The 16,076-nt window shown below is 40.5% G+C and overlaps 1 protein-coding gene across 1 annotated transcript in view; it reads left to right on the top strand.

Annotated features, from left to right (window-relative positions):
* The window catches only part of plch1 (phospholipase C, eta 1), a gene marked incomplete at both ends in the record, with an annotated part of 75,564 nt that overhangs the window by 23,417 nt on the left and 36,071 nt on the right, over nucleotides 1-16,076 (top strand). The window contains 6 exons of the mRNA XM_080429152.1: nucleotides 3,956-4,102; nucleotides 6,844-7,087; nucleotides 8,325-8,454; nucleotides 11,671-11,841; nucleotides 13,714-13,807; nucleotides 15,627-15,830. Of these exons, the coding sequence (XP_080285278.1) occupies nucleotides 3,956-4,102; nucleotides 6,844-7,087; nucleotides 8,325-8,454; nucleotides 11,671-11,841; nucleotides 13,714-13,807; nucleotides 15,627-15,830 (990 nt within the window). The remainder of the gene's footprint in view (nucleotides 1-3,955; nucleotides 4,103-6,843; nucleotides 7,088-8,324; nucleotides 8,455-11,670; nucleotides 11,842-13,713; nucleotides 13,808-15,626; nucleotides 15,831-16,076) is intronic.

Raw genomic sequence — 16,076 nt, 5'->3', positions numbered from 1 at the left:
ATATAACACATTAAGACCTGGAAATATGTTGTTATACCTTTAAAACTGGGAAAGCATCTGTGTAATTTTAGATGTTGCTATTTATATATATATATATATATATATAACTAAACGTTTTTCTAAACGTTTTTCAGAAAACGTAGGTTAGGATTTAGAAGCCGTTTTAAAAATCGGCCTCAGGTCTAAATGGGATAAAGCTCAATATTATGTGCACCTTTAATGGCCACGAGGAAAGGCTTTTGTTCACACAGAACCTCCTCTCTCGTTAACCTAATTAAAACGTATTTCATTGAACTGTATCTCTGTGAATACACAACGCTTTGATGTGTCTTCTGTGTGCTCTCTGCCGACTGAGGTGAGCAGTTTCTTAACGCATACAGTACACGTGTTGCAGACTTCTCAGCTCTGAAAGCTACAAGTAACTTGCTTCTTGATGGAGTAGCTTAAGTTATTTCTTAATTAAGCTCTGGCCAACTGAATGTCTAATGATGATGCGGCATGTTAAGGTTCCGCACTTGGATTTCAAGTCTGATCTACCCCAAATGTGCATCACACATTGAGGGGCCTCTAAATTCAGAGTCAAAAGCGATTTCACTTACACCCACTGTTTGTTGCAGAAACGTGACACCCTCCCCCAGCCGGCTGGACCAGCTTGTAAACAAACACTATTTCTGAACGATTGCGTCCTTCCTTTGTCAGTTAATCAGTTCAGGAATATAAAAGAAGACGTATCACAGGTTGTTTTCCAATCGCGTGTTTTTGTGTGCACACTGTATAATTTCATTGAGGCATCTAAACAGCGGCATGTTTTGTTTCTGCCTCGGCTGTATCTTAGCCAATGATCTTGAGATACTTTCGCACGTTCAGAAACTTACTTTGTGCTCTTTAGATAGCTCAATAAACGTATACAATGTACACATCGAAAAGCAACACAGCAGAAAACAATGTGTGATATGTCTTCTTTTATTTTCCTGGGCCGAGTATTTAACAAAGTTCAGAAATAGAGTTTGTTCTAAGCCGGTCCACCTGGCCCTCATTGACTCCAATGTATTCCTCGGCTAAAGTTTGTCTCTTGTGCCGGTTGGAATTGCTGGATAGCGAAAATGACGACTATGACTGACACAGCACAGGGTAGGCAGTAGGCACCCAGGGCTGGCGGAGATCTGTGCACTTTTCTAGTTTGTTAGTCATCCACTGTTCAAGATTAATTCAATTTGACTTAAAAAAATATAATTCCATATCTGATGCGATTGCAAGATGCTGTGAGATGAGGAGATATAATTGTGAATTTAAATGGCTGTATGCTGGAATTGATCCAGCTATGTTAATGCAAGAAACAAGTGCATAATCAATTTAAACATGTTTTGCAGTAACACAGCCGCAGCCTTGAAGCTATGATCAAACGCAAATGAGTAGCCTCTTTGTTAAGACCCCATAGACAAGAAGAGCGTCCATCCATGCTTGTTGCATACTGAATACAGAGAGAAGAGCAGTTATGTAAATGTAGGGAGAGAGAGAGAGGGACAATGACTGAAAGATGGAGGGACAACAGGGAATATTGAGTCAATATTAAAAAGAACAGGATACATTAATCACATTTTCATTCCAGTACATTTTTTAGTTTTTTGACTCATGACCTCTGACTGGATTAATGGATTGTGAAGACCCTAGAAAGCCAGGCTTAGCGTGAAAAAATTGGATTGAGTGGAGTGTTCTTGAGGGAGGACAAATCACAAAGTGACAACAGAAGATAATGCAAATGTTTAGATAGGCATATATATAGGCATATGTTTAGGCATAAGAAAGTTAAAAACCCACAAGTGGCGTGAGGGCTTCCTGTTAAATTGAACTAATTTCCTTGCAAATGTTTTGACTGATTTATTTTTCTTACAGCTATGAAAGTGCATAATATGAGCAAAAATAGAAAGCTTACAACACCTTATGAGCTTGTAGATCGGCTGTTTATGCCACTTTTATGTGACACTGTAGTATGACGAAGTAGGGCATTAAAAAAACAAACAGTTGAAATATGGAGGTACGAGGTTTCTGCCCGACAGTGACGATATGTAAATAAAAGCATATAGAGGCAGAAGTATGTTTATAAACATGTGACCTTTGCACGCCATTAATGTAAACCTCATCTCATACCAGATGCTCTAATGTTGAATTATGATCTCAGTTCATATTCAGCTGGCATGTTCACAGATGGCTCGAGAAATCAGCATCAGCAGCATCAGGTCATTCAAATGATCTTTATCTCCACCACACTGAAAGGGCAAGTGGCAGAGTTTATGTTTTCACAACAATGCTTCAGTTTGGCTTTAGTCATGGTGGTGCTCTACAGGAGTTGAATGCGGGGTCTTTCATCTCAGTCTTTTGCTCCAGATGTCTCGTTAGTGTTGTTAACATCAAAACAGTGTGCTCAGGCTCAAGAGCCCAAGGTCATCCACTATTTTAGTGAGTTGTATTTCTTCCTGACTGCGCTAGTGTAATCAACATGGCAGGCTGTGCAAGCATCAGTGCATGATTTGTCCTACATTTTGGGGAGGTGAATTATACAGGGCTTGGGGTTGTGTGTGTGTGTGTGTGTGTGTGTGTGTGTGTGTGTGTGTGTGTGTGTGTGTGTGTGTGTGTGTGTGTGTGTGTGTGTGAGAATGTGAGAACTTGAATGTGAGAATTTGCATACATTCCTATACATACAAAATGTGGGCGTTAACAGCTTAGTGTGTGTGTGTGTGTGCGTGTGTGCGTGTGCGTGCGTGCAGTGTGCGCGTGTATTTACATTCAATTTGTTTTAAAAAGACACAGTAATTCTAATAGTTAGCCTTGTGCCCTCACACAAATTTGTGTATAGTATGCATGCTTATGAATATGATATATTCATGCAGATGTATATGTGTTTTGTAAAGAAAAATGAAGGACCCATGGCTGCTGGGTCGCAAGACAAATTTCAGGGTGAACTGACAATAAAGTATTATCGTATCGTATGTTTAAAAAGGACCATGCATGGTTCCTTTCCTGACAATTGTTAGTAGCTTAATTTAAATAGTAGAAAACTCTCTCGGTCCAAAACTTTAAAGTGCCTCCGCATTACGGAACAAAGATTTGTTTCCATTGGCATGGCATAAGTACACATGTGCAACTCTTGGTTGGAGGTACCATAGACAGTAATGGATTTCTCACAAGCCTTTCATTTTGTTGTCCAACTGACCATCAATCTATCCACGCACACGCACATCGCACACGCACACGCACACGCACCCACACACACGCACACACACGCACACACACATTGCCATCATGTCATCTCTCTGTTGTCATCCCCATTTAGTCCTGTCTTGCAATAACTGTCACACAGTGTCACAGCAAAGATCTGCACTTGCTTGTATTCTGTGCGGTGCCTGTCACACCTGTCAAATCAAACGCATAGTACCATGTCATTCTTATTCCAGTCTCCAGTATTCTCCCCGTCAACTCTGCCAAATCTGTTTGTGCCTCCATCATTTCCTCTCTGAGAGACACACACACACTACTTCTGTCTAGGCCACAGACAGCATCAAATGATCCCTTCTGCCTCTCTTTTTCTCTCTCTTTTTCTATGGGGGGGGGGGGGGGGGGGGTGGCACCGGGTAGCGGTGGGATAACTAGACCTGTGTGTCTACACAGTGCATCTCTGTTGCACTCTTTGGCTCTTGACCCAGATCAGCTGCTGGCTGCGCATCATTAGCGTGACACTGTGACTTTGCTCGTGTTTTTTCCTGACCAAGGATCAAGATTTAAAAATCCAGACACCTGCTCAAGTCAGTGACTTTTCCTTAGTGTGAGACTGACCTGTGTGTGTGTGTGTGTGTGTGTGTGTGTGTGTGTGTGTGTGTGTGTGTGTGTGTGTGTGTGTGTGTGTGTGTGTGTGTGTGTGTGTGTGTGTGTGTGTGTGTGTGTGTGTGTTCCCCCACAGTGGAGCGATGCATGAGTGTGATGCAGTCGGGAACTCAGATGGTAAAGCTGAAGGCTGGATCCAAAGGTCTGGTGAGACTCTTCTACCTGGATGAGCATCGCTCCTGCATTCGCTGGAAACCCTCCCGAAAGAGTGAGAAGGCCAAGAGTGAGTAGACAAGTGTGCACATAAATAAAATCCTGAGCGTTCATTACATTTTCAGAGTGAGTTAAACACTCAGGATTTTGCTTTGATTACTTTATTTCTTTTTTTGTAACACATATGTCCCTTTTATCAGCATTGTTAAATTGCCACCGTCTTTCACCCTGCATGTTAATTTGTTTACATTCTTCAGATCTTCACTATTGTTTTAGTTGATCAAGTTTGTTATTGTTACGGTCACTATACCCGTAACCAGTTTTTTTGTTTCTTTTTTTCTCTATTTCTTTACCCCTTTCTTGAAACCGCAAATGATTGGAGCTTTTACAACAAAGAATTTCACCCACTTTTTTTTACACCAATGAAGTTGTCGAGTGGAGTGTGTGGCTTTAAAGTCTGGTCAGGATAAAAAAAATAAGGTCAGCATATTGTTGGATCTATTCCCAGCGTAATCTCAGAGATTAGATGAGATTATGGAAAGGAAAGAGAGTGTGATGGGAGAAAGCTCATTTGATGCTGGGGAGTATAATGAAACAATAACCCTGCCTTATTTGTAAATTGGTGATAGTGAGTTAAATATTGTACTGAACATTATTGTGCCTCATTGAAAATGAGGACACAGAAAACAGTCAATGTTGAGAAGGAAAATAAAAGAAGGAGTTTTGCAATGCAGTGATAACTGATAAATTACTTTAGCTGAATTGAGCATCAAAGAGAGTCAAGGAGCCTAAGGGCCCTATTCCAGGTTGAAGTTGCTAAAGCCACTAATATCGGATTTAGGACTAGGCAAGGGGCGTTCCCCCGCAAAAGTTGCTATTCTGGGACACCTCCCTTACCCACTAAACACCTGCGCTACCCGTTACATTATGCATAGGTGTGGTTTGGGCGTTACAATGATAAAACCAATCACTGTGCCAGATGCCATTGCCTTTAAGAGAAGACTGCGCTAGCCATTATACCCAATCCAATATACGCTCTCCTATCTCCCTGTCTGCAGTGTTGCCTGGTCTGATTATTATAAGCCACATTGGGCTTGTTTTTTTGAAGTTCCTTGTAAATAATGGTAGAACGGTTGTGAGCTTGTAGATCGTCTATTTTCAAATAGCCAACATATATAAATATGCACATTGTTTAATGGAGGACATATATAGGTTTGAAGTGCTCATGTGGCCTATTATAGTCGCTTCTTTTGGGCTTGTTTTCATAGACCTGGTTGCTTATTTCTCGCAAATTCTGGCAACAACTCTGCAGCCGCACTGTGGGGATTTATCATGGAGCACACACACCCGATGTTTGGCTTCTAAGCTCTGGACTTTGATTGCCTTTCAATAAAACCACATTTGATAGACATAAGTATCACCTACATGTTACTGATTAGAGAGAATTTTATATTTTTGTAATCAGTTCATTATTTCCTGCGTAATTGATGAATAATACAAAGTGTGTTTTCTTCAAATTGTTCAAAACACACTTTTTGCTACTACTCACACCAATTGTTACACATTATCTCTGGCGTCATGTGATGAAGATGTATAAGTTAGATTCTTCAGATTCCATTCCAAGTGGCTATGACTACAGTTTGCGGGCCCTGGCTAGGCAACCCGGCCCGGTGGAGACCTGTGCTCTGAGGAGCACACTTTTCTTGTTTGTTTTGTTTCCGTTCTTGATTTCTCCTATTAGTTGCAAGCTGCCGCCGTCTGCCTATTCTGAATCTCTCTGCCTGAGCACAGGGCTCCAGACAGCCACCAAAATGAGTGTGCATTGTAAGATAACATTTCACCTGATTGCATGGAACCCAATTTGTATCTACAATTAAATATAATGAATTCATTATTGATGTAATATATAGATAATATAGTTTTTGGAAGGAACTTCTGTTCTGTAGTGTTTTACACACAATCAACTGGCAATGATTTGAGAAGTACATTGTGAGAGAAATTGACTCACTGCACCACTGGCAACAGTACCCCATAGGCAGGGCAAGTAGACATTTGGATGGGGCAAGTAGATTGGAGAAGCACTTGCCCCGCAGGGCAAGTAGGAAACAAAAGCAATGTTGAACCCTGATTCTGTACGTACGCACTGAGGTGTATAATGCACACCGTGCATTACACTACATACAAAAAGAGGGATGTTGAGAGTTTGTGTTATGCAGGCAGAACAACTCATTTACTGGACACTGATTTCTCCTCCTAACAAAGACACAGAATCAGTGAGAGAACAGAGAATGCTCTCCAATCTCATTAGACCGTATAGCAGCCTTGATGTCTGTGTTGTTGTACAATGAGAGATGGGAAAAGAGAGAAATCATATATTTATATGCTTGATGTGGATGGATGGGCCATAAGAGTTAGGAGCTTCCAGACATTTTGGGAATAGGTATTTTTTTACAAAGATATTTGTTCTGATTATCTTTTCTATTTCCCTTTAAAATATTTCTCTGCTTTTCTGTCCCCCCCTTTCCTTCTATCATTCTGTTTTCAACAAGCTCAAGATGTGTGGATAGAAGTTTACATTGGTTCTCAGGTGTCAGTTGTAAACATCTCACATGTCCTTCCTATCTTACTGTACTGTCCAAATAGATATAAATATAACTTAAGTAGTAGTATATACTGTAATATAAATGTTGATTTTATAAATACATTCAAACTAAATATTAATAGATAGTACAAATGTTTTCTGTCCACATCATTCCACCCTTTGGACTAAAACCCTTTTAACGGGTCTGTTTCTCATCTTCCCTCCCTCAGTCACCATTGATTCACTGTACAAAGTGACAGAGGGTCGTCAGTCAGACATCTTCCACCGGCATGCAGAAGGCAGCTTTGACCCGGCCTGCTGCTTTACGGTGTACCATGGAAACCACATGGAGTCCCTGGACCTGGTGACGACCAACACTGAGGAAGCTAGGACCTGGGTGACCGGCCTGCGCTACCTAATGGCTGGGATCAGTGATGAGGACTCGTTGGCCAAACGGCAGCGTACACATGACCAATATCCTTTTATCACATGATGGCACTAATACACACATATGGTACATACATATACATATGCAGAATCTCAATTAGATTTCCTTGGTGTTATACTAGATTCCTCAGAGGCCACTCCCAGAAAAACCCTGTTCTATGCTAATCATTCAAATCTCTGGTTTATTATCTTCCTTGTGTCAATTGTGTTGATATAAGATGTTAGTCTATTCAAAGACAATGATTTGTTCTGCGAGGTGGCCGTCGCTCCAAACACTTAGGTTTCATTAATCCGTAGTGCAGGAAATAAAGAACGGATTGCTATATTATAAAGTTCTCTATAATCAGCTGATTTTAGGGATAAGGCTGGTGGCACACGATAGCAACACGTTTGATTTCAACAACACACACACACACACACACACACACACACACACACACACACACACACACACACACACACACACACACACACACACACACACACACACACACACACACACACACACACACACACACACACACACACACAGCGAGGGAGAGAGTTGGTGAGAGAAAGAGGGAGACATGCAGTGTCTCTGTCAGACGGTATGAGGCTGCACATTGGGTTAATCAGATGGATGCTTTTTCCAAATGAGGGAGGTGTCAGTACCTATGAAGCTGTTTCAGATTCCAGGAAGAAGCTAATAGAAAACATATAAGATATTCATCATGCCATCAAACCACAATTTCTATTGATTCATTACCACTGTGCCGACACATTTACTGTTTTCAACCCATTAAGACCTGATGCGATTCTTAATTTTTTTTTGATGTTTGACTAGGTTTAACAATTTGTCAGAGAGAGAGAGAAACACACTCACAGTTTCAAGTTACATCATCAGAATAGGCTATACATTATTTGGGCATGCCTCCAAGTGAAGGTTTTTGCCCTCCAGTGAGCACACCTTTCTAGTTGAATTTGTTACTTCTTCCTGGTCAGACACTGTCATGACCAGCTTTCACAGTCCTTTCACTATTAGTCTTCCCAACATACAGTATACCATTCTGTTCTTACTCTTACACACACACACACGCACGCACGCACGCACGCACGCACACACACACACACACACACACACACACACACACACACACACACACACACACACACACACACACACACACACACACACACACACACACACACACACATGCACATGCAAACATATTGTATATCCTATATATATACACATATCCTACCTTCCTTAACTTGTGTGTGTGACGTGGATGAAGCAGACATTTGAGGAAGCTGATAAGAATGGTGATGGTCTCCTGAACATTGAGGAGATCTACCAGCTCCTCCACAAGCTGAATGTCAATCTCCCACGCAGGAAGATCAAGCAAATGTTCCAGGTTCGTATACTGTTGTATTCCAAAGTGCTTGGAATATCTGCTCACAAAATGACTTGACATCGCATGACATGGCCTCTTGGCTGTAGTTTATAAATAGCAACTCAAACACTAACAAATTTAAACATCACACACATTGCATAGCATCACAAAAGATAATTGTATAATTGTTGTCAGACGTTCACCAGCAAGGCACGTTTATACACACATACAGTATGTGCAGTGGTGGAAAAAGTACTCAAATTCTTTACTTAAGTAAAAGTACCAATACTGCAAAAAAAAAAGTAAAAGTCCAGAATTAAAAATTTACTTGAGTAAAAGTACAAAAGTATTGGCATCAAAATGTACTTAAAGTACCAAAAGTAAAAGTACTAAAATGTTTGAAAATAGCAGATCTACAAGCTCACAACGCGTCGCTTCGCGACGCGTTGTGAGCTTGTAGATCGGCTATTTTCAAATAGCCTATGTATCTAAAAGTAACTAGTAACTAATGTTCTCAAATAATTGTAGTGGAGTTAAAGTACAATATTTGCATCTGAGATGTAGTGGAGTAGAAGTAAAAGTATTGGAAATTGGAAATACTCAAGTAAAGTACAAATACCTCAAAATTGTACTTAAGTACAGTACTTAAGTAAATGTACTTAGTTACTTTCCACCACTGAGTATGTGCTTACTATAAGTACATTCATACAATGCACATACACACATCTATTTATCATATCAAGCTAATGTAAATGTATGTGTGCGTCTACGTTGGACTTTTGCACATAGTCCCCCCCCCCCCCCATTAACCCTAACACAGTTTCTTACACAGAGCTCCTGAAATGGAACATTAACATGTTCCATTTCATGTATGTTATGTGACATTCAAATAAATGTGAGAGAAAGATTTCACATCTGCGACAAATGACATTTTACTTGAAGGGTACGTTGTGACATTCTATTTGAAGGTACACGTACCTGACTGCTTTTCTGGTGGTATATTATAGAATATATCATATACATCAGCCAAAACTGTGTTTAAGTTACATGTATAACCAAGACAGAAAGAGACATCAATTTACTTTATTAAAGCGTAGGCAGATATAAAAAATGTGACCTTACACGTTTACTTAAAATACCCTGGACCATTTATTTGTATTACATTTGTAATGGACTCTAATCTCAGTGATTTTCCCTGCTGATGGTGTGTGGAGTCTGTCAGTGATTAAGTCCCTAAAGCCCATAGCACGCTCATTATAGGAGTGTGATGCAGGCATTGGCTGGTATTATTAGATTTGGAAGGGAATGGAACAGTCTCTTGAGATCCAGCAGGTAATATTAAAACCGGGATCCCAGGAAGCTGATAGTAGTCTGTCGGCAAGATGGGAGGAGGGAGGAGAGTGCGACAGAGAAAACTGCAAAGAGAGAGATTGGCTACACATGTAATGCCTCACAGCAAGGAGGTCCTTGTTTTGGACATCTGGATGAGGTAGAGGTGAAACCCTCACTGACTGCAGATACCCAAGTTCAAGTTCTGTCAGTGGACGAACAAACTCAAATGGCAGAGTTAAAGATAAAGATAAAGATAAAGAAAACTTTATTGTCCATTAAATTGACATAAAATGGAAATTTGTCTTTGGCACACCAGCAGTCAGTTACAACAATAAAACATGACAAAAATACACAGGTGCATTAAAATACTATATAAAAATGCACTCACATTAACACAACAACAGTGGTCATGAGCAGTGGCGATTAGACTATTTAACGTTTTCTTATTTAAAATGTCCACAGCAGTTGGCACAAACGACGTTTTGTAACCCTTCTTTTTTGCTAATTTTGCCCTAAGCCTCCTGCCCGATGGCAACAAGTAAAATTCAGAGTGAAGAGGATGGGTAGAATCATTGTAAATCTGAATTGCTTTTTTGGTTATGGAGCGGTTGTATATGTCCTGAAGTTGCAATTGTTTGTCTCCAATGATCTTACTTGCCTGGTTGACTACCTGGGTGAGCTTGTTTTTATCTCTAACTGAGAGGTTCCCAAACCAGGACACGATGTTAAAAGTGAGAACACTCTCAGTGAGTGATCTATAGACCATGGTCAGGGTGTGTTTACTGGCATTAAAACTTCTCAGTTTCCTGAGAAGATAAAGTTCACGGATGGGAAGCCAGGAAGGGATCGTGTGCTTTTCACTGCACTAGTGACCCTTGCTTGTTGGTCAGCAAGGTTGTCGGGTGTAAAGACGCAGCTGGTGACTCTGTTTTGGAGGAGGCATGTTGTCAAAATGCCTCCGTTGACAACAGAATGCATCAGCGGATGTGACCTTAAGATAGGATAAAGATAAGACCTTTATTGATCCTGCGGGGGAAACCTGGTGGCGCAGAGGTGAAAAATTTGGGGCAGAGGTTTTGCTCTGTCCTCCAGGGTGTGTGCGTGTGTGTGTGCACAGTTTCACGTTGATCGGGCCAACGGTGCCGGAGATTAGCTGTACACAGATGGACGGACACACACGCGGACGGACACACACACAGACGGACGAACGGACAGGGGCGAATACATAGTCTCGGCCTGGCGGAGACAATGAGGTCATTGTGTTCTGTGCTGTACCACAAATTGCCACACGGAGGACAATAGTTAGGTTAAGTACCATAAATAAAAGTTAATAAATAAGGAGGAAGTGTTCTGCTCACAATACTTTTGCAATGTCTGAACACTTAGCATGGTTGTCACATAAATACACTGGCTGTTCAGTTTGTACTAATCCACTTAAAGCACTTGTGTGGGGCCACTGGGGGGCATTACCATTTGACAGGGCCCACTATTTTAAGACTCCCCAGAAGTCATTGCTTGTTGTTGCAAACCTTCTGATAAGGACAGTGCCAGCAGACAGTCACCCTGTCTGTCTGTCTGTTTGTTGTTGTTGTCAGCATGTGAAGATCAAAGTCACATTGGGAACAGTTGTGTGTAAAGCAGACAGGAATACTAAGCCTTTTTGTTGCTATTATACAGCCGCGTCAAGACAATATCATGGATTGTGATGTGTTGTTTGAAATCTATTCTCTCAGGCTTATGGCAAATAGTTGTTTTGTTTGGTTGTTTGTTTGTTTGTTGGTTGTCCATTGTTTTGATGCAAAGCGTCCTTGGGTTCATGAAAGACGCTATATAAGTTCAAGCTATTATTACCATTATTATTATTGTTTACTGGTGGTGATTATAACCTCTCTTCCCCCCGAACAGGAAGCAGACACAGATGATCAGCAGGGCACGCTGACCTATGAGGAGTTCTCAGTGTTCTACAGGATGATGTCACTGAGACGGGACCTGTTCTTGCTTATGATAGCATACAGTGACAAGAAAGACCACCTCACAATTGAAGAGTTGGCTAACTTCCTGCGAACTGAACAAAAGGTCAGACCTGTGGGTGTTATACTGCACATAAGAAAAAGGTGGTATAAAGAATGTCCTGCACATGTTAAAGGATCATACTTCTGCCATGTTTAGCCCATTGACTACGACTCATTGTATACTTGATATGCAGACAATTTTCCAAGTATACTGTTGTTTGTTTGATTTAAGTAAACTTACAGAGACTTGCAACTTTCTTCAGATACACTAAATATCATTGCAGCGTTATTTTACACATTACTGTTGCATTAGTGTAATTTACACAGTACACAATTGAATACAAACCATATTCCTTATATGGAGGTAGTAGGTACAGGCATCCTCTGCTTTGTCATTAACAGCATTCCCATACCAGATACTATATATTCTAATGTAAAAATGGCAACCCTAGCTAATATCATACAAAGTTAACACATTCACTGCCAGGGGTTTTCTAAAACAGGCTGTACTGTAGCTTCTGCCAGCATGTTTAAGCATTCTGACTAATCTTTCAAGAACCACAGAATATTTATTTCCAGTATGATCGATCCCCTGATGGTTGCTAATCACGGAGGGTTTCATTGTGCTTCTGTGAAAAAAGAAAAAAAAGTCATCGCGACCTCCCGTTCGCTTGTTATACCCAGTTGAAAATAGCATGTTTCGCCAAAAATACATAGTAAAACACAGGAGTCCAGATACAGAATATTTCCCAAATACTTTAACCAGGAAGTGAATGGAGCAGTAAATCTTTGGATCACATTATCTCCTGGTTCTGTGTGAAAAAAGAAAAAAGAAATGACGGAGATCTCCGTCAATGGCGGTGAACGGGTGGATTTTAAATGATGAAGATCTCCGTCAATGGCAGGGAATTGCATAGAAAAAACTAAAATAATCATCCAACACACAAAACAATACTCACAGTATCACAGATTGATTGGAAAGGTCTAGCCAAAATTAGTCCCCGGAGAAACGATTGAATGAATTACCACAATTTGTGACAAATTTGTGTTGAGTGAGCAGCAGTAGAGAGGGAGGGGGAATGTCTATTGCCACCTGCCTAACTGATTATATTGAGTACGACACTACAAAACATACAATGGCATTCTCGTGCTTTTGATGTTCAATGCTAGAAAAAAAAGGGAATTGCAATAGATAAAGGTAAATCCTAGTATTTTCTACTATCTCAAACAACACCCTGGCTACACTCAGTACACTGTATCAGTTAACACCAAAAACATGTTTCATTGTTTGTGACCCCTTTAAAAATCAAATGTACTGTTTTGATATGGGTACTTTAATTCTCCTCTTCTCTAATTCTGTGTGAGAGGCAGCCACAGAAAAAAAGCTTTTGTCTGAGACACATTTGGCATACTCTGTACTGGCTGTTTTCCATTTTCTGCACATCTGGGAAGAGAATAAACAGGCTGTTATGAAATACTGAGGATTATTTCTGTTCCTGTTTCCTTCTATCCTTTGTAATAGAGTGTTTTAGTTTTGAGGCGTTCTCACATATTCTCAGCTATCTGTCTTGAGGAATCTGCTCCACTATGATGATTTATCATGCATAAAATGGGCTTGTCTCTGGGGTGCCCATCCTTCGCTGTTCTTTTACCTCTTTCTTATGACAGTTATATTTCTCTTTGCATAAAATGTTGTCATTTTTCTTTACGGACCCCCCTGCTGCATTTTAACACCCTAGGCTTCTAGACACATGTCCATGTTTCATATCATTGGTTACTTATTTAACAACTGCACAAACCTGTAAAACATATCTTTTGTAATGCTAGTTCATTCTGCCTTCAGGTAACACTTTGTAATATTTACTGAGATTGAAAGATGCTTGTTTTGGTACGTATGTGTATATTATTAAAATATGTCCTTCTCCCTTCCTCATAGATGACTAATGTGACACCAGAGTACTGTGCGGACATCATTGCCAAGTTTGAGATGTCAGAAGAGAACAAACACAATGGTGTTTTAGGGATTGAAGGTCATTCTTTCACTCTTTTATTTTACACTTCCTCTACATATTCTCCTCCTAAAGTTTTGGGTTAAATCTCACTGTCTCTCATGAATCATCTCTGTTACTGCAACACCTCTGTCATTTTGGTTACTGTAACACCTCTATCATCGGTAACACCTATATCATCTGTTACTCTTATTGTAATGCTGCGTTCAGACTGGTAGCTACACATCTACAGGCAAGAGGCAACCATTCATTTTCAATGGAAACCAGTGACATGAAAATACAAAGCGACACCTGACGTTTGTAGCTGGTCCAAAATCTAAAAAGCTACAATCCAAGTTGAGCTAGCTTCAACAAAGCTACAAAACAAGTGTTGTTTAACCATTTCCACTCACCTTCTCTTAGTCTCCACACAATTCCTGCTTATAATTAGCGAAAACTATTTATTTCCGACAGCTAGTTCTGTGTTATTTTCAACCCCAGGCTTGATATTGTCCTGGATATTTTTCTCGCTCGTCAGATGCACGCTTGACGTCAATGAGCGTGTTGATTAACACTTAAACAGCGACTCGGCGACCGATAGGCTACGTCACTTTGTGTCTTTCGTTTTCCTCCAATATCATTTATTATGTGAAGGAGAACTTGAGCGACATGAAGTTGTCAGGGTTAATTTAACTCAAAGAGTATTCAAATTGACCCAAATGGACCAGGAATGTTGAAAGGGGTAGCATAGGACCAGAGTGTGACAACTAAAGGAGAGTGCGGTTAGAAAGGAAAATACGGGGAGTATAATGAGGGCAGGGGAAATCACACTGTGACAGAGCAATGAGAGGGGGAAGTATGGGCAGCGAGGAGGGACGGGTGAGGATAATCTTGTTCTTGGAGGAATGCAGACTAACCGTATTAGTGTGTGTCTGAGCGATCAGACCAGTACGTCTGACTCCTGTCTTAGTTAAGACCAGTGTCTGCGTGTGCACATGTGACATGTGAACATGTGGACATAGACAACCATTGACTAATGTGATGAGGGCTGCACAATGAAATATTGTTGGATGTTCAGCAACAGTCAATACTGAGAACTTCTATATAATTATGGTAATAAAAAACACACCAGATGAGTGTAAATAGCAGCACATTTTTACTTTACTGCATCAAGCTGCTGATGTGTTTCGGCATAGTGCCAGATGATGCTCTCATCAAAGCTCTATTTTATACATTCTATATATTTGCCCGTTGGGAACGCGTGTCCCTCCACTTCTGCAATACCCGTTGTACCCATAACCATAGTACTGATGATACCATAGTTCTTGGAGGCCAGTCTATGATGTCAGTAATATGACGTCATATTGATGACATCAGGGATCTCCATATGTGGTCATAAAAGGGACACAGACAGACAGACAGACAGACAGACAGACAGACAGACAGACAGACAGGCAGATACAGAGATGTGTGGATTTATTTATTTCTCTGGACAACCGCTGATCCAACATCTTCCTACTTGTCCCGTGGGTCGTTAGCAATACACACGGCAAGTTTGAAGTTGATCGGTCAGATGGTTTTCGAGATATGCGGGGGACAGACAGACAGACAGACAGACAGATAAGAAGATACAGTGTGGCAAAAACAAACCAATGTCTTCTGTGTATTTCTCAGTAAAATGACATCACGAAATGATTACGTCAAATGTTTCATATCATCAGTTGTACAGACCGTACTTCCGATGACATGAGATGACACATTCCACACCTACTGTAGTTGAAACTGCAAAACTGTATAATATATATATATATATATATATTTTTTTACATTACTATTTTAAATATATATTGTGTTCCATCAGGCTTTACCAGTTTTATGCGCAGCCCCACATGCGATGTGTTTAACCCTTTGCACCGTGAAGTGAACCAAGACATGGAGCAACCTCTGTGTAACTACTTCATCGCCTCGTCTCACAACACTTACCTGACTGGAGACCAGCTCCTCTCACACTCCAAGACTGACATGTATGCCTGGGTACTTCAGTCTGGCTGCCGCTGTGTGGAAGGTATTTACATACATGTTTCCTTTCAGTTATATCCAATGAGCCAAATTTATTGGGAGAGAGGGGGTAATATTATTATTACTTTTTAATGATTAGACATTTAGAACAAATGCAATTATATATTATTAAATGGTGATACCAACAAAATACAGCAATATCACAGAAGTATCGCAATGGCAATAGTCCATTTAATTTAATATCGGCACCTGTTACATTGGGAGTGAAGCTCATGGAGACAGAGACACAATC

Source organism: Gymnoscopelus braueri (genome assembly GCF_963280865.1).
Source record: "Gymnoscopelus braueri genome assembly, chromosome: 5".
In the NCBI taxonomy this organism is placed as follows: Eukaryota; Metazoa; Chordata; class Actinopteri; order Myctophiformes; family Myctophidae; genus Gymnoscopelus; species Gymnoscopelus braueri.
The sequence above is the reverse complement of the archived record's forward strand: the minus strand, read 5'-3'. Positions and strand labels throughout refer to the sequence as shown.